Source organism: Pipistrellus hanaki (genome assembly GCF_964339955.1).
Source record: "Pipistrellus hanaki genome assembly, chromosome: 3".
In the NCBI taxonomy this organism is placed as follows: Eukaryota; Metazoa; Chordata; class Mammalia; order Chiroptera; family Vespertilionidae; genus Pipistrellus; species Pipistrellus hanaki.
This window is the reverse complement of record NC_140505.1, coordinates 168,572,501-168,591,554: the sequence shown is the minus strand read 5'-3', so window position 1 is coordinate 168,591,554 and position 19,054 is coordinate 168,572,501. Positions and strand designations below refer to the sequence as shown.

The 19,054-nt window shown below is 41.2% G+C and overlaps 1 protein-coding gene across 1 annotated transcript; it reads left to right on the top strand.

Annotated features, from left to right (window-relative positions):
• Positions 1–1,104: 1,104 nt before the first annotated feature.
• TMEM52B (transmembrane protein 52B) lies at positions 1,105–12,225 on the top strand. The gene is made up of 5 exons (XM_084876449.1): positions 1,105–1,736; positions 4,208–4,251; positions 6,519–6,557; positions 7,244–7,410; positions 10,142–12,225. Exons 1-5 carry the CDS (start codon positions 1,458–1,460, stop codon positions 10,384–10,386), a joined length of 774 nt encoding a protein of 257 aa, XP_084732575.1. The 5' UTR covers positions 1,105–1,457; the 3' UTR covers positions 10,387–12,225.
• The last annotated feature ends 6,829 nt before the right edge of the window (positions 12,226–19,054 follow it).

Below are 19,054 nucleotides of genomic sequence, written 5' to 3'. Positions count from 1 at the left end.
TGCCCCCCCCTGCCCCCTAAAAAAATGTATACTGTATACACTTTATCAGCTGATAATTTAATTTTGAAAATGAAATGTCTTTTAATAAACACTGCCTTTTTAATTATTTAAAGTATGTGTATACATTTTTTTGGGGGATACCCTATATGAATGAGAAAATTAAGGACTGGGGAAACAACTTAATAACTCAGTGGAGGGCCTGGATTAGAGTCCTGCTCTTTTGTTCCCATCCTACCTGGCCAAGCTTTTCACTGAAATTTGGAAAATACTGTTCATCCTAACACCAAAAAGAGGTACTGCTGATTTAATTTTGGAACTGACTAGTTTTGAATCATCAGTGTCATATGAGACTTTTATCTCACTGATTTCCTCAGCTAAAAAAAGAATAAGTTTATATTCTCCACGCTTATATCACATTGTCACGTGGTATGAGGGCTCTTGGACTCAATCCTTCTCAACAGTTCCCCTGAACAATCACTCAATAAAGTCAGACTTTCAGAGTTAGAAAGGGTCTGAAAGTTGGTTTTACTCATTTCTTATGAAATAGATACATAAACTAATGTCTAATGTTTTTATGAAATACTTTTTTAATGTAAGTGAATACCAACTTAAGTATAACTCATGTAAACAGTATTCACTTGTTCCTGTAGATACGTTTCTTTACAAATAGTCTATGTTTTTTTCCATATGTGTTTATTTTTACTTTTACCTAAGATTTTATGAGAGAGAGAGAGAGAGAGAGAGAGAGAGAGAGAGAGAGAGAGAGAGAGAGAGAGAGAGAGAGAGAGAGAGAGAGAGAGAGAGAGAGAGAGAGAGAGAGAGAGAGAGAGAGAGAGGGAGAGAGAGAAGTAGTTTTGGAACCCAGTTTGTTTTTTAAGTCTGTCTGACTGACTATTTATTTCAATGGGAATTGAAGTCAGTGTGGACAGGAATTTAATGGACATGACCCAGAAATTCTAATCTCCAAATCTGCTTTCTCCAAAGATGGGATGGCTTTCCAGTTCATTTGGCAACCTCTCAGTCCTCCTCCAATAGTGAGGAATAAATGATCCAGAACCAGGAGGGTTGATTATCAACATAGGGAAGGGGAGGGTTTCAAAGAACGAGAGAGGAGGCCTAATCACGTGGAGGGCGAGTGGATGGAGCTTGGCAGGGTGACTTTCAACCTTCAACAGCCACCTGGTGTGCTGTGGTGAAGAACCAAGAGTGTCACTTCCTTTCTGATGGAGAAGAGCCATCTCTCTTTGATCCTCCTCCAAGTCAAGTTTCTCATCACTGCCTAGAAGAATTCCTAATTCCGAGGACTGATGTGTCCTCGTCCGACGTCTTTCTCCTGGGGGCAGTGGGAGGAAGCTAAAGGCATCTAGAGAAGGATTAATAGCGGAAGGAAAGAAAAGACAAAGGGAAGCCAATGTGGAAACCCTAAAACCAGGAATAGAAAAGAGAAAAAAGCCAGGATGAACGGGAAGGGAAAGACCACAGAAAATAAAAAGCCCAGGGGAACACGAAGAGAGACAGAGAGAAAAGGAAACAGTGATTTATTGCTAAGAACAGTTTCTCTCCTAAGTCCTCCAGGTCAAGAAGTCAGACAAGGTACAGAGCACGGACAGGACGCAGCAGAACACGGGAAGGAGGGAACCGACACCCAGGGCGTGATCCCGGAGACCCAGGAGTTCAGCCCCAGGAGACTGAGAGTCCACACCGTGTTGGCCTCGACCCTGGTGTATTTCATCCAGGTAAGTTGGGAAAACCCAGGAATAAGGCTTTTGTTTTTTGTTTCTTGGATAAACCATCTCTCAGAAGAATCTGGGGGGAAACGAATGAGGGGGGAAGACCAAAGGGGCAGTGGCAAATGAATAACTAGAATGTTTCCTTTGTGTTGTAGGGTGACATAGAGCAGGTGTGACGAATGACAGCATCAGTGAAATAGGGGACAGACATTAGGGCGGCCGTAGATACAAGGCAGATATGTGTGGCAATTTAGAAATACCTCTCCTGTGTGCATATTTCTCTCTTTTAACATCTTATCACTCATCCCTCAAATGCCCAAGCAAATGGTCAAAACTAGGCATGTAATTCTCCTAGAAGGACTTTCCCATATCAGCCCTAATATCATTCTTGGAGTTTAAAGGGGCCTCCAAATCAGAAATAAGTTAAAAGAAGGAAAACTCTTTAAAAAATACTTTGGATCTTTCATTTTTCTCCCCACTGAAATTCAGAAGCCCCCGAGTAACTGATTTAGCTGGGAGAGGGGTCACTGGTCTAAGGGATTCTGAACAGTTATCAAGGGGAAGTTTACCCAGCTTTGAAATCCGTTAAGGAGGGCAAATGAAGAAACTGCCTACCATCAGGTTCCTGTACCACTTCTAGCAGGGCATGGGCTGTCTATTTTGCTTCCTGTATCACAATTAAATTAATGTCTGAAAATCCATTTCCTTTTCTTTTTCTTGTATTTTCATTTTTTGCTTCTTCTTCTCTCCCTTGACCTTCCCTTCCCTTCTTTTCTCTTTTTCTTCTCTTTTTACAACAGGCCTGAAAGAGGCATTTTATCTGCTGAGAACTTCAGGAGTTTCTAGCCTTTATTCAAGAAAATGAAACAAAAGTACCCAAACCGGGTTGAAGAAACGCACACTCTGTCATCCTTAGTGGTCAACTATTTGAAATGGAAACAAAACCAGAAGTGTCGCAAACGTTATCAGCAGAAGGCAGCTGTTAGATCATATATATATATATATATATATATATATATATATATATATATATAATTGATTTTTTACAGGGAGGAAGGGAGAGAGATAGAGAGCTAGAAACGTCAATGAGAGAGAAACACTGACCAGCTGCCTCTTGCACACCCCCCACCGGGGATGTGCCCATAACCAACGTACATGCCCCTGACCAGCATCTAACCTGGGACCTTTCAGTCTGCAAACCGACGCTCTACCACTGAGCCAAACCGGTTTCGGCAAATCTTTTACAAAACCCTTTCCTGATGCATTAGGAGTATGTGTGTGCTCCCCTCCCCCACCCCCTAACCCTTACCCCCCCATCCCTGTCCCATAAAACCCCAAGTAAATGTAAATCTCTGTCCCTTTTTAGAGGGCCTTTTTGTGTTTGTTGTTGCTTTCCTGAAATACCAAGTCTTTCAAGTTATTGGAAGAAAGCAAGTTTCTAGAACAAACGTTTACCTAGAGAGGTTTTTGAAGGAGAAAGTCAGCCAAAATGCAAGGTAGGAGAAGGAGTGGAAGTTTCTTTCTTTACAAGGAGTGGAAGGGACTGGCTAACAATGCCACGAAGCTGTTAGAGCAGACTTGCCCCTGGTTCATTTGGGTTTCATTTGAGTTATGGCCTCATCAAGAAGTGTGTGCTGTTGGTCATGTTACTTCAAACCCTATGCCTTAGATCCTTAACTATTTAAAATAAGGTTAAATATATCCACCTACATGGTTATCATGATGAAATGTTAAGAAATATTAAAAATTACTAGCCACCTCACTGGCATATAATAGCTACTCAATAAGTTTCCTCCCCTTCCTCTTCTTCTTCTCTTGAATGGAAAGTTGTGAACGGCCAAAACAGGTTTGGCTCAGTGGATAGAGCGTCGGCCTGAGGACTGAAAGGTTCCTGGTTCGATTCCGGTCAAGGGCATGTAGCTTGGTTGTGGGCACATCCCCAGTAGGGGGTGGGCAAGAGGCAGCTGATCGATGCCTCTCTCTCATCGATGTTTCTAACTCTCTATCCCTCTCTCTTTTTCTCTGTAAAAAGTCAATAAAATATATATATATTTTTAAAGAAAGTTGTGAATGTACCAAGAGAATGAAAAAGAGCAGTGGGGCAGAATTCATTTTGGATTGGGAAAGAGTTGGGGAGACAGTCACAATATCCTGAGGGACAGGTCAGGAAATTTCTAGGAAAAACGAATTGGTATAAATGCCGCCTCTTATCCAGAAGGCAGTGATGCTCAGCCACCACCATAAGAAAAAAAAACAAACAGATTAGGTGTTTGTTCTTCCAGGTTCTCCCCCCTCGAGTGTAGTAATTGAATGGGTATAGGGAAGACGAAAACAAAAAGCCCGAACCATGGTTGACCCTATGACCCTGTCCTCACGTTTACCCTGCTCTCACCAACCAATCTAACATAGCAGTCATAGATGGGTGGGCAGAGAAGACCAGACAATTTCCCTGTCTGAGACTATTTCCCTTCCCGCAGCTTCCTTGGGCAAGATGTGAGGAGAACTGTGTCAGTCCTGAACAGTAAGTATGTGGGAGTCCAACTGCGGAGGAAGGAGAGACAGACAAAAACATCAATACACAGAAGGTCAAAATGTCATCAGATATCTGTGACTTCCCTTATTTCTACTTAAATGGGCACTTAGCCCACAGATGGGTTATCCAAAAAAAAAAAAAAAAAAAAAAAAAAAAAAAAAGACATGCATTTCTGTCATCCAGAATAACACTGCTGACAGCATTTTCCCCAAAGCCAGTCTTAAAATCAGCCAACTTAATCATCTCAGTTTTTGCAGTCATAGAGATTTGAAGTAGAGTTTTAGTGACTCATGATTTTTAGTGACTCACAGAGACAGACTAGATTCAATATCTTAGTCACAGGCAGATATGTGTGGGTGATTTCCAAAGGTACATCACTGCTTCAAACCTGGAGTATTTTATTTTTTAGGGCAGCGGTTCTCATCCTGTGGGTCACAGCCTCTTTGGGGGTTGAACAACCCTTTCACAGGAGTTCACCTAAGACCATCAGAAAACACAGATATTTACATTATGATTCATAACAGTAGCAAAATTACAGTTATGAAGTAGCAACAAAAATAATTTTATGGTTGGGGGTCACCACAACATGAGGAACTGTATTAAAGGGTCACAGCATTAGAAAGGTTGAGAACCACTGTTTTAGGGCATGTTAATATTTATTGCAGCCTTTATTTAGCTATTACTTTGAGATAATTACCCCTTAATCTAAACTTATCACAGTTAGGTCTCATGTAGACACAAAGGATATAAAGATAAAAAAGGAAAAGATTCATTCCACTTAGAGGTAAACTAGTAAAAAAATCAATGACAGTTTCTATCAAAGATTTGCTCAGACTGAAGGAAAACACATATTTAGCCATGGGAATTGTTTCTCAATAACAAATATGTTACACCCAAGGGAAATGGTGATGGCCCTGGTTACTTTCACATTCTCTCTGAGGTTTTAGACATCAGCATAGGAAGAGTCATTTTAGTAGAATCAGAATTGCAACGTAGAACTATAAAGGGCTCTGAACAAAAGGGGAATGTTCAAATGGAGATTATTACGCTAAGTGAAATAAGCCAGTCAGAGAAAGACAAATATCACATGATGGAACGTATATGTGGAATCTAAAGAGCAAAATAAACTGATGAACACAATAGGAGAAAAGGGGTGGGGAGATGTGAGAAAATGTGGAGGAGACATTGTTCAGTGAAAATGCCAATGGTAAGTTCCACAATCGCGAAACCACAGAAAGGATAGAGTGTGCATTTCAATAGATGAATATATCAGAAAGTAATATTAAATTTACTTGTCTTTAAAGATAAACATTTTCCTTCACTTCCCCTTCCCATTCCAGAGCCTTATCTCATGCCCCTTCTCTCATGCAATCTATATTTTTATCCCAATAGAGAAAATGTATAACTGTCCCAGTTAATTCAGAATATTTAATTAGCTTTCACCATGATGAATTTGGTTTCTACATTTTCCCCACTTTGTTTGGCCTCAGCCATCATGTATATCATATTTTGATTCTGGGTGTGAAAATGTAGGGCCCTTTTTATAATGGGAGTTTTTATGGTGTCCCTTCCTGCAACAACTTGCAATACATAGATTACAAATTTCCTTGTATTGCTTTCATGCTTTTAACCGAAATTTTCTTTATGTCCAAATTTTATTAATCTCAAATGTATACAAATGTTAACTTTCAAACTATTTAAAAATATATTTATTGATTCCAGAGGGGAAGGGAGAGGGACAGAAAGATAGAAGCATCGATGATGAGAGAGAATCTCTGATTGGCTGCCTCCTGCATGCCCCACACTGGGTATCCAGCCTGCAACTTGGGCATGTGCCCTGACTGGGAATCAAACCGGGACCTCCTGGTTCATAGGTCTATGCTCAACCTTTGAGCCACGATGGCCAGGGTCAGACTCTTTTAAACTGGCATTGGAAGTCCTTTCTCGGTAACTGTCATCGTAACGATTTTCAATAGTCAGGGCTACCTCTTCTATGAATACTAATTCATGAGCACTTACTTTCGTCTATCTTTTAATGATTTACAAAATGATTTACATACTGCCATTTGTCGTATAAAACTATCTAAAGCCTCCCATTACACAATAGATTTAGCTGGTTACACGGGAGTTAATGTAGCCTGGGATGCTTTTATCATAACAAGGGAACCTATTATTGTAACTCATTGTTTTGATTCTGGAATCATAACATGAATTGACTATATTTTTATTGCAAACACTTTATTCTTTCTTCATAGTTGCCTGACCACAGATTGGGTACATCTCTGGTATATATGGTAAGTTTCAGCTGTAATAACCACTGCTATTGTTTGTTTCTTAGTTTAAATATATTTGACAATGGGGGGGGGGGGAGTATGTGAGACCACCAGCCTACTTACTTGCATACCATCGCACGGAGTAGTTTCTCTACTTCATCACCACCCTGTGTGACAATGCGCCAGGATTTCCTATTTCAATACCACCTTCCCGGCCAACATCAACAGATCATTGTCCACATTCTCAGATCAGCTCTACCATAGCCTACATTACGCTAAGTGAAATAAGCCAGTCGCACGGAGTAGTTTCTCTACTTCATCACCACCCTGTGTGACAATGCGCCAGGATTTCCTATTTCAATACCACCTTCCCGGCCAACATCAACATTACGCTAAGTGAAATAAATCAGCTCTACCATAGCTCTACCATAGCTCTACCATAGCCTACTTCAGGAAGGTAAAAAGCAGCCCCTCCAAATCCCCTCCAAATCACATTAAACCTCTGGCTCATTTTCTAACAAATTGACTCTGTCCTGCTGACAAAGGAAAGAAGGGTAATATGTGAAGTGAAAGCCCTGGAATTAATATCTTGTAATTAACATCTAAGATCCACACAAGAATCCTAGTGCAGACGTGGGAGGCTGAGGAGGCCAGCGTTAGGAAAGGAGGCAGATCCCAGAGCTGTCGGTGCTGGGGGGCCCCGGCAGGTTGCTGGTGGTCATTGGCGCCCTGCTCCTCCTGTGCGGCCTGACCTCGGTGTGCTTCCGCTGCTGCCTGAGCCGCCAGCAAAACGGGGAAGAGGAGGGCCGGCCACCTTACGAAGTGACAGTCATCGCGTTTGACCACGATAGCACTCTGCAGAGCACCATCACCTGTGAGTACGCTGGCTGTTGACATGGGAAGGGAGCCGGGTTAAAACACGCGGTCAGGATGGTACAAGGGTGTGAATGCAGCTGGCTGGATAGCAAAGAAGCTGTAACTCAGAGTAGATTTAATGGCCACAAGCCATTGGTGATGCGGTGGCCTGTGCTGTCAGCAGCAGCACTGTATTCGCAAACGTGGTTCTTGTCTGAGGAGAGAGCGCAGGAAGAGATGAGATGCTGAAGATGACACTGGAAACGTTTTGTGAGAATTATTACCTAATTCATAAATAGCGGAGATGAATAAAACTGGTGTAAGCTCTAAGCATGCGCCTTTTTCAAAAATGTCTCGGGCCCTCGCTAGTTTGGCTGTGTGTCTCTGTCTCTCTGTCCTTCCCTCTCCATTCCACTCTCTTTAAAAAGCAATGGAAAAAAAATTGCTTCAGGTGAGGAGGAACAACAACAAAAAGTCTTGGATTTTGTAAAAAACCACATGTTCTATCTAGAATGTTTATATATTAAGAGACATTTGTCATGTGTACTTTCCGTTATTTATTCTCCAAGTCTTTTTGCATTTTTTCTTTATAAGAGAAAGTTTATTTAGAAAGTCAGAAAAAGAAAGAAACAACAACAACAAAAGGGTGGGGGGATTAAAAACAAAAGTCATAGAGGTAGAGGTAGAGGAAGTGATCTGTAGAAGAAATGGGTTCGGGAAACAAGTGTCACAGAGGCAAAAGAAGGACCCTTGTTGCTTAGGATAAGAGAGAGGCATGGAGACCTCACCTAGGGGAGGGGGTGGGGACAGGCCCAGGATGCTCCATAGAGAGCGGCTCTGAGCCTCTCCTGAGGGTATGTCTCCGGAGGTCTCAGGGGACGATCTCAATAGCATATTCGTCAGTTTTTCAGAAGTGTTCTTTCGGGGTCCTAGACTCCTCTGATTGGTTGGTACCAGTGAAGGGGAGGGGTTGGAGGGGAGAGGGGTCATAAGTCAATGCACTTGGTCCTGATGATGTCAGCCCTGGCGCCTCCTGTCTGGTTCTGCTGCATTTCTGGGCTTGGGGCTGAATCACAGCTGAGGCCTAGGTGTGTTTTATGCTGATCAAAACTCTGTCATGGAGCTTACTGCTTCAGGGCTATTCTCCGGCTCCCTTCTTTGTTCTCCCTCTATGAAAGGGGGGAGGGGGAGTCCTAACCCACATAACTAGCAACATGCCAAGAGAGGAGAGGTCAGTCTGACCTGCAGGGGTCTGAAGGGCAGGATCAGAGAGATGCAAGGGGAGGAAATGTACCCTGGGGGTGAGGTGCTTGTTTTCCCAGTTTTGCTGGGCACCTGGGGCTTTACACCCACGTGACCTTCTCGACCTGGCCCAACACGCTTGCTCGTATCTATCGCACTGTCTACCGCAGATGGGATCTATTCTCCAAATCGTGATACACAAAGTATGAGCCCCTCCATTTTCTTCTGTTCTCTTCTTTATAGGATAGTATTTACTAAAGTTGGAGTGCGAATACCAGGCAGAAGGACAGGTGGTAAAACACGGTGATTTTTATTTTGCAAAGAGCACAATGCGGTGTGTTGTTGCTCACCTTTCCTGCCCCCACCCAATCATTTTGAGAAAAGATAAATAAGACAGAAATAAGTATTCCTAAGGAGCTTGCAACATCAGTAGGTCGGTCTAAAGCAGTGATTCCCAAAGTGGTCTATATCGACCCCCAGAGGTCTATGACAACCTGCAAGGGGTCTACGTCAGCGAAAAAAAAAATTTGGGGGTCCATGAAATGAAAATGGGGGTCCACGATAGTGGATCTCAACATACACTGATAGTACCTATTTACTTACATCATATTATCTTATAATATAAAAACATATAAATTATTTATAAAAGTACCTATGAAGTAAAAAATTTATTATATATGTTTATAAAATTGTGCAAGTTGTAGGATAAAAACCTGCACATAATGATATACCAGTATCATCTTGTTACAAGCATACGCGCAGTAAACATTCTTGCCAATTTTTGTCTCAAAGCTTCGCGAACTTGCACCGACTTGTTCAATTCGTCACTCTATAAATATGAATGTGAGAAAAATATGTTCATTCGTTTCCTGAATCTTGAATAGGAAAGTGCTGAGAAAACATTTAAAAAAATATAAACTGGTAGTTTATCATACAAATTATAGTGAATCAGTGTTATTTTATTTGAGAATGCCGGAGAAAAGTAGGTACATTATTTTTTATTAAATTTTGTTACGTATATTTTATATAACAGATACAAAATTTTATTTTGAGTAGTTTTAATTTAAATTCAATAAATAACTATATAAAACTTAACATGTGTTTTTATTTCAAGTTTTTAACACTAAACTTCACTACAGTTAGAAATTTACAAAAAAATCAATATCAGGTAAGTAGGGGGTCTACCCAAAACCGAAAAACATGGCAAGGGGTCTACGGCACAAACAAGTTTGGGAACCTCTGGTCTAAAGGGTTCAAAACCTGCCAACGACGGTGGGATATGGGAACCCAATTTAGATTATCCGAGGGCACCAGAGAAGTCAGGGTCTTTTAGCGGAAAGTGAAGTTGGTTTCTAAATGAGCTTCACGGGGTTTTCATAACATTTCATAACAACAGAGTTGACAGAGAGTTTGGTCAGATGTGAGGCAGAGGGAAATTTGGAGTGTTGTAAGTCTGACTTCTGAGGATGTCACATTTACTTTAGCTCTATTGCTCCTCCCCTCGCCAGCCCTGCAGTCAGTGTTCGGCCCTGCGGCTCGGAGAATCCTGGCGGTGGCCCACTCCCACAGCCCCCTGGGCCAGCTGCCCTCCGCCGTGGACACCCTCCCAGGGTACGAGGAAGCTCTTCACATGAGTCGCTTCACGGTTGCCAGGTGCGGGCCGAAAGCACCTGACCTGCCCTCGGTGCCAGAAGAGAAGCAGCTGCCTCCGATGGAGAAGGTGTCCCCTCAAGGAGAACACGCTTCAAATTGACGGGAACTTCGGTTTCAGAAATGGGGTGGGGGTATCCGCAGAGTCGCTAACAATGGACACACGGAACATTTTTGCTACCTTTCAGAAGATTTAGGATGAATCTAAACATCATCTCGTGGAAAACATGGACTCCAACTCTTTATTTCCAAGTGATATATATTTTCTGATATGAAATGTTCTAATCGAGAACTCCAATACCAAAATGTGCAACTCACCTCTAGCAATGTTTCAAAGGTTTCTTGAATTCCTTCAACTATTGAGTTCTTTTACCCACATGATAATGCAAGTTGTTCTTCTCTGCCAGCTCCTGGGTAGAATGCACTTGAGGAGCCATAAGGTATACCAAATTCACTTTTCCTCCTGAGGGAACACGCACTTTTTCACTGAATGACAATGATAATCTTGGACATCATGCAGTACCTAACTGGACATCCATAATTCATGAGTGGGATTGCAGTATGGGCTAGGACAGTGGTCTGCAAACTGCAGCTCATGAGCCACATGTGGCTCTTTGGCCTCTTGAGTGTGGCTCTTCCACAAAATACCACGTACCCTAATGAAGTTAATAACAATGTATCTACCTATATAGTTTAAGTTTTAAAAATTTGGCTCTCAAAAGAAATTTTAATCATTGTACTGTTGATATTTGGCTCTGTTGACTAATGAGTTTGCTGACCACTGGGCTAGGAGAACACAGTATATATCGAAATGCCAGATATAAAGGTCTTTCTTTCACTCTGGTGCTACCTACCAGTGGTATTGAACAGTGCACAGAGTGCAGTAACAGTTCTATTCAATTTTCAGTTCCTCTGCCCTGTGAACACAGGCATGCACTCACGTGCTTGAACACTCACACTCTCACCCTTTTCTAACTTGGAAAGAATAGAATTGCTTTGCTTCTTTTCTCCTTCCTGTTGACCACTTGAAACCAAGTGTCTAGTCACTCTAGTGGCAAGCACTAGTCTCTAGTGGTGGCCTTTACTGCCACCTTGTGGCGCCATGATAGAAATGCATTCTCCTATCTGCACACCTCTCCATTTCCTGGAGCACAAACTGAACCAAGCCTAAAGGAGGTCCTTCCCAAAGCACCATCCCATTGTGTCTTGTTTAACTGCCCACATAGCACACTACCTCCAAAGTGTACTACTATTGGAAAATGGAGAAGGTGATTTATATTCAGCAGTGACCTTAGATAACCCAATGGAATCTTTAAAGCACAGTTTCCTCATCTGTACTATAGACAGGCCATAAAACCACCTCACTAGTTTGATGTGAGGATCAAATAAACTAAGGATATATGAAAGATTTGTAAAGTATAATGCACATGTGTGTGTGTGTGTGTGTGTGTGTGTTTTTATTCTTGATACAGATGTCTGATTTTCACTTGCCTGCCATGATCCTACTGAAAATTATGTTCTGGTTTCTCCTTTTGCTGTGTTAGCGCTAAGTCACACCTGAAGCTGCTTTATTTCATCAATAATATTTGTTAAGTGAGCTAAAGAACTGAAGATATGCAACTCCTGCTAATATGCTCTGTGCAGAGGTAGGGGACATTTGAACAAACTCATTTATTGGAAAGTAGCTCCAGTGCTCAGGGAGATATTACAGAGCCAGGGATGGCTGATTAGTGCCATCACTGCCTCATTAAGAACATTCTTGGAGGAATGCTCACTCAGCCCCGCCAGAGGGAAACTATTCTGAGTAGCACCTGCTGGTGATCTGCGTTTTTCCTGGGTCATTTATCAAATTGCTTCTGGAAATTGTTGAAATGCATGAATTGTTAATAGCACCTGGGGTGGCCTTGTTTTGCCGCTGCCAAATGAATCACTTTATGATCACACATCCTGTGAAATATTTTTGCCTCATTTGTCCTTCAAGATGCCATAGTCTTAAGTTAAAATGTTGTCAGGTATAACAAGATCTTGGGAGAAATCCTATCATATTCTAAAGAGATCTCTCTGCCCCATCTCTCCCTGCCCCTTTGCCCCTCTGGCAGTCACATGGAGTTCACTCCTGTCACCATTCCATTTTGTCATAAGCTAGTAGCACCCAAGTGGCTTCACTTCTTTATCTGCTCTGAGATATCTGTTAATCAGTTCAATCACTTTCACCTCTGTTCTCAAAAAAGTTTAACCCCTTTAAACTTTCCTCACACCTTCAAACTTTAAACTTTGGTTCATTGAAGCTAACTGATCTCTCCTGAAAGCCTACATTGCTGAACAGAAGAGCTGCAGAAAACCTCCCAACAATGCTGATTGAGGTCATTGACAAGGTCATGATCTCCAACACACCAGAACCATTTACCATTTCTTCTAGATTTTCTCTAGTAATTTTCCCATTCCTTTCAGTAGTTACTCAAATTTCAATATCTCTCTTCAAACCTCACACCCCACAACCTACTCATTAATTCTAGGCAGGGGATTTTTGTCCTCTTAGTTTAGAGAGGAAATCAAAGCTTTCAGGTAAGCTATAACCCTTGTGGCTCTGAACCTCTCCTTTCCTTTTTCCTTCTGTCTAAATGAAATAGACATCCTTCCTGGTTCCCAATAAAAATATTTCTAATTGTGTGTTGTATTACATTTGATTCAATGGAAATTATGTGCCAAGAATAGTGCTGAGGCAACTGAAGGTATAAAAGTGTGCAAGAAACACAGGGCCTCTGACTCTTAGTCCTCACAGAGCTTAAGAAAAAAGCAAATATATATATATATATATATATATATATATATATATATATATATATATATGCCTAATATGCAAATTGCCCCCACAGGAGTTCCACCGAAGACTCATCACTCACTATTATGTGCACTGATCACCAGGGGGCAGCATAGAATGAAGGAAGGCCCTGGCTGGCAGCCAGCAATCAGGGAAGGAAGGCCCTACCAGCAGCCAGGGAATAGAGACCCTGGCTGCAGCCAGAAGGCCCTGATTAGCCCTGATCACCTGCGAGGTCTAGGAATCCTAACTGTGTACAAATTTCATGCACCAGGCTGAGAGAGAGAGAGAGAGAGAGAGAGAGAGAGAGAGAGAGAGAGAGAATTACATAAAGAGTGCAAAGAACCGTTGAGAAAGGCAGAGCAATGAAATGATGAAAGAGCATTTTCAAAGATGTGATATAGTTTGGTAGATTTGAGAAACTAAAAAAAGACTAGAGTAGCTGATTTAGTGAGCTTAGAAGGGAGGTGCAAAAATTGAGTCTGAGAGAAACAAGGGGCCTTGGGGGCAAGGAGTATAGATGATATTTTACATGCATCAAGAATCATTGAAGCATTTTAAATAGTAAGTCACTTATGCAATTTGAATGTTAGCAGTGAGTGAATGCTACAGGAGAAGGGACTGGAGTATGAATGAAAGCATAAAGACCAGATGAGAGGCTGCTGAAGAAGAGTAGATAAGAGATGCTTATGGGTGGGACTACCATGGTGACATTAGAGATGAAAGTAGTGATAACTGTAAGGATTTGAAAGATATATTGGGATACCATCCTCGGGATTTGCTGATAGGTTGGAAAGGGAAATGAGTGAAAACTGACTCCTAGATCATTGAGTTGAGCCAATACATGGAAGGTATTAGTGTTTATTATGATGGAAAAGACTAGAGAAGACCAGATTTAGGAGTGAATTCAAGACAGTGATTTCTAAAATGGGGAAAAGGCGTGTCATAAACTTGGTAAAATATAAGCCAACTTAATGTAAGATAAAGCTTGTATGTGGTTATGAATGAGATAATCAACTTTCCATCTGCCTCCTTCTTCCTCTTGCTTATTCTTTAATTGTTCATTTTCTACTAGCTTCTTCCCTTTACTAGTACAATACAAAAATTTTATATGAATTATGTATTATAAAATGGAAGGAGAGTATACAGCTGAGAAAAAAAAGTGCACATTGTTAAGCCTGTACTAAATAATTCAGACACTGAACTAGAAGATGATGAGCTACTTAATGTATTTTTAGCAGGAGAGTTCCATAATGCGATCAGTGTTTTAGAAAGATATTCTGGTAAAAGTCTGAGATCTTAGCTGAAGTGCGAAGAAGTCCCGTCTTAATTCCACCTAGGAGCCTATTGTAAAAGTCCTAGTTAAAAGTGATGAGACCCTTGCCCTGCTGGTGTGGCTCAGTGATTGAGCATCAACCTATGAACCAGGAGGTCAGCGTTCGATTTTAAGTCAGGGCACATGCCTGGGGTTGTGGGCTCAATCCCCAGAAGGGGGTGTACAGGAAGGCAGCTGATCAATGATTCTCTCTCATCATTGATGCTTTTATCTTTCTTCCTCTCCCTCTCTCTGAAATAAATTAAAAAAACAAAACAAAACATTTTTTTAAAAACAGTGTTTACTTATATATGGGTATATGGGAATAAAGCAAAAATGGGGTTTATGTAACCAATTTAAGAGACGGTGAGAACAATTACAAAGTCTGGGAATAGCAAGCTGTGTTTTCTTTTCCTCGGATAAGCAGATTGTCTGGAAGGTAATCAAGAGGCCATAATGGGAAATCTGCCCTTGAGCAGGCTGTCTGACTGGAAAACAATTTGAGTGATTTATGGATTGGCCAAGATATATTGAGAGTTCAACTGTGGGAAATATTGTGCATGTTGGTCTCTGAGTAATGTTGGCACCTTCACCTTGCTGAAGCCAGAATTATCCTTTCCCACTTTGGAAAAATCACCTCATGATTTTAAGAGTTTGAAATGAAAGTGGTAGTGTTTGAGCTGAAACCTGACAAATTAGAATTCTAAACACTAGATATATAGTATATGAGCATGTTCGGTCGAGGAGCCAAGATAGAAATAATGAGAATGTGAATCATGGAGAGTGTTCACAATGCTAAGTGATATAATAAGAATGAATCTGGAAAGATAGGTTGGCATTTTTTTATGGAAGGCATTACATAGGAACTTAAGCAGTTTGATCTTGATCCTGCATGCTCTGAAAGCCATTGTTACGTTTTGGAAGGGGGAAAGAGATCATGTGGCTTGTAAGATGATTTGGCTGTCAGGAGAGAAGAGCTGTGAGATGTAGAAGACAAGGAGACTCTTATGGCTATTGAACTATCTGCCTCACAGATACTACTTCTTCAACTGTTTTCATAAAAGCTTAATAGGCAAAGCTATGAAATAAGGCGGGCTACATTGAACACCTCTTTATTTCAGCTTTACTGTACTCATGCTGAGTTTAACTGTTCATGTTGCCCTTTGGTGGTGATTACAGTCCTTGTTGAACAAGTGATATTAATGATTTCCAACACACCTGAACCATTTACCATTTCTTCTAGTGTTACAGAAAACCAAAAAAGAACAAAGCAATACTTAGAGAGATGAAATTACATTTATTACGTGCGGGTCCAGAGGAAAATGTATCTCAAATTCTGGGCCCCAACATGCAGGAATTCTCCCTATTTATATGACCCTACCCTCTTTGTCTCCCAAATATGGAGTGTTTCCAGCCCCCTTTTGCAAGTTCTTAAAGAGCCAGTGTGTACCGGGGCCTTGAGACCTCAACCAGAGGCCTGGCCTGGCCTGGCACCAGCACTGATGACCTTGTCTGGGGAAGGTTAAATCCACAGAAGCCAAATATCAGGGTTAAAATTTCAAACAGCAGTTTTCATACAAGATGGATGCTTCATTAGATGTTCTTTAGTAAATTTTCCACTCCTTTCAGTAGTTATTCCAAGTATCTAGACGTCTCCTGAGAATCGGTTTGTATATCTAACTTGCCTGTACAGGATCTCTCTTACTCCCCTCTTGCACTAGATTTAGAATTTTCTCTCCCCTGTGGTGTTAATACTAATTATCACAGGTGGTAAAGCTGAGTACTAACTACCCTTTCCAGCTCTCAAAAGTGTTTGTAAATTCAAACTCAATAAATACCAAAGCAGATAAATGCAAATTCAATTCAAAAGGGACAAAAGTTATTAAAAGTCGAGTGACTGGCAAGTACACATTACCATGTGAATGCCCACAGGCTACCATTTGGCTTTTCAAACTCCATGTGGTGGAGGCTAAATTGCAGAGCAGTGATGTAATTTGCAGGGAGCAGAGTGTCTGAGCTGGTTTTACACTCAGCTTCCTAAGACTTTAAAAAACAAACTGAAAAACCAGTTAATTTTAAATGTGTGTGTGTTGTGTGTGTGTGTGTGTGTGTGTGTGTGTGTGTGTGTGTTTCCCTTTCATCAAATGTATACATTAATAGAGATTTAAACGTCAAAGAGCGACAAGGCTTTGGAAGGAAAGTAGCACTTTCCCATCCCATACATACGTCCTCCTTTTTAGCTGATTGTGTAAATTCTACATTTCTCCAAATGCTATGCATATGTTGCCCTGTAGAAGATGAAAATTTAGCCATTTTTTTTTCATTACCGTGACCCCTATCTTTGCTACTATGGGGAAGGGGGAACATTCTTCTTCCCCACTCTGGTTCTTTTTGGCTGGCTGGAATAATCAAAATAACAGGAGGCAGGCTGACAGAAAAATCAAAGTTAATCTGTGCTCAGGAACCCCACCCACGGGAGCGAGTCAGAGAGCCTGCAGTACAAGAGAGGCTCAGAGATAGAAAGGGGGATTGAGGTCTACAAGACATCCTGAGCTAGTGGTGAGGTAAGGTGCCTTGGGGGCTTTCCAAAGGGCATTGCAGGATGATAAGAAGAGCAGACATTCAATATTAGTAATTTGCCTTGACCTATACAGAAAGTTATCTCTGATCATTTCTTATGGGCAAGGTCTCTAATTCAAACTCCTCTAGAGAGTCACGGGGAAGAGGGATGCACGTTTCTCTGGAGACTAATCTAAAATCTTAAAGTAATCTGACTTCCACTGAAGCACATCTTGGGGTGGCTTGTTCTGGACACCCACACTACCATAATACATCTGAACATTGCTTGTGCCCTCTTATCTTCTAAACACAGTTATATCACAACTAGAGGCCCACCACGCGAAATCTCGTGAGACCCAAACCACGAGTGCAGTGGGACCAGCATTAAGTCTCCACCCACCCACGCGTGCCCACCTGGAAGACAGCTGTGGACGGAGATAAGAATAGTTTCCTGCCCTAACCTTTCCTTCTCAGGAGCACTTACATTGACCTTTGTTGGAAGACGGGAATTGAACAGAGCAACACTTACTTGTTTGCATGAAGAAATCATATGATGTTCAGCAGGTGCCTTTTGGCGTTGGGTCATTATGGTGTGACGGCGTCATGGCCACGGATTTTTATAACAGAGATTTTGATTATATGAGTTTAATGGGAAGCAGGCTTTATGGGTTAAAATTTTGGTTCTTTCCCTTACTCCTTGTCCAATCGATCATGGTGCAGTTACTTAATAGTTCTATATTTCAGTTTCTTGCCGTAAAATTGGGATAAAATTAGTATATTACATTATTATGTGAGGACTGTATGCTAATATACACATACTATACATAAAGCTTGTATTTTAAAACATTAATAACTATTAACCACTTTTACTACGTTGGAGATTATCGTCATTGCTCTCTCGCGTGTCAAATCCTGTTTCCTATATCTCATATCTTTTCCTTTCTTGGTTTACTTACTAATTTTGCAGGTGCTTCCTGAAAACAGATACACAAGCAATGAAATTCTGGTTTCCATGTCTAGGGAATGTCATGTGTTACCCTTATACTTTAAATGATAATTTACCTTGTCACAAAATTCCCTTGGGATTTTTAAGGCATTATCTAGCTGCTACAAATAAAATCTAACTTCCCTTCCCCATTTTTCTGAATTCTCTCTGAGACTCCTAGTTTTTGAATGCTGAAACTTGAATTTACATCCCTTTGCCCTCTTTCCATCTTTGTCTTACTGTTTTACTTTCTAGGAAATTTCCTCAACTTGATTCTAATGTTTCTATTGAATTTTTCCCCAAGGACTACAAAGACTCCATAACCATGGAATGATATTAAGAAAAGAAATGACACATTGAAATAGTGTTACAGGCAAGTTGATGAGACCTCGATTCTTGTCTTCTTGAAGGAAAGATTTCAATCAAGAGACAACATGTAGAAAAGCAAGCGAGAATCTATTGAGGATAACAAAAACACTTAGGACAGTGAAACTAGGCAGGGCATAGAAGTAACAGGAGAGCCTAGGCCCATTAGGAAGTCAGAGAAAAGGCTCACTTGGAGACAGGTTCAAGGGGTGAGCCTTGGAAGATCAACCTGCCACTGCCTATTGCTCCCCTCGTTGCAGGTCTCCTGAGGTCGGTCTCTCTCTCTCTCTCTCTCTCTCTCTCTCTCTTTAATATATTTTTTATTGATTTCTTACAGAGAGGAAAAGAGAGCGATAGAGAGTTAGAAACATCGATGAGAGAGAATCATCGACCAGCTGCCTCTTGAACACCTGTGTCCACAACCAAGATTCATGCCCTTGACTGGAATCGAACCTGGGACCTTTCAGTCTGCAGGCTGACACTTATCCACTGAGCCAAACCGGTTTTGGCTCCTGAGGTCTCTAGACATTTTGGAAATATGTGCCTGTTGGGGAAGAAGAGGGGGAAGAGAATGACACAGGCCTGCTCTCTAGAAGGAGAGAGAACTGAGACCTTCATTTTCCGGGGTTTTAATGGCTGGTGCTTAGGGGGGGTCTTGGGAAGAATCAATAGAATATTCATCCTCTTTATGCTGATGTACCAAAATGAGATTTATTTTCTTAATT

What these genes read in the sequence shown, in the direction of transcription:
- TMEM52B (XM_084876449.1), top strand. Translation starts at nt 1,458, where the DNA reads ATGAACGGGAAGGGAAAGACCACAGAAAATAAAAAGCCCAGGGGAACA. An exon ending in CCCTGGTGTATTTCATCCAG is followed by an intron (nt 1,737 to 4,207) that starts GTAAGTTGGGAA and finishes CCCTTCCCGCAG; the next exon opens with CTTCCTTGGGCAAGATGTGA. An exon ending in AACTGTGTCAGTCCTGAACA is followed by an intron (nt 4,252 to 6,518) that starts GTAAGTATGTGG and finishes CTTTCTTCATAG; the next exon opens with TTGCCTGACCACAGATTGGG.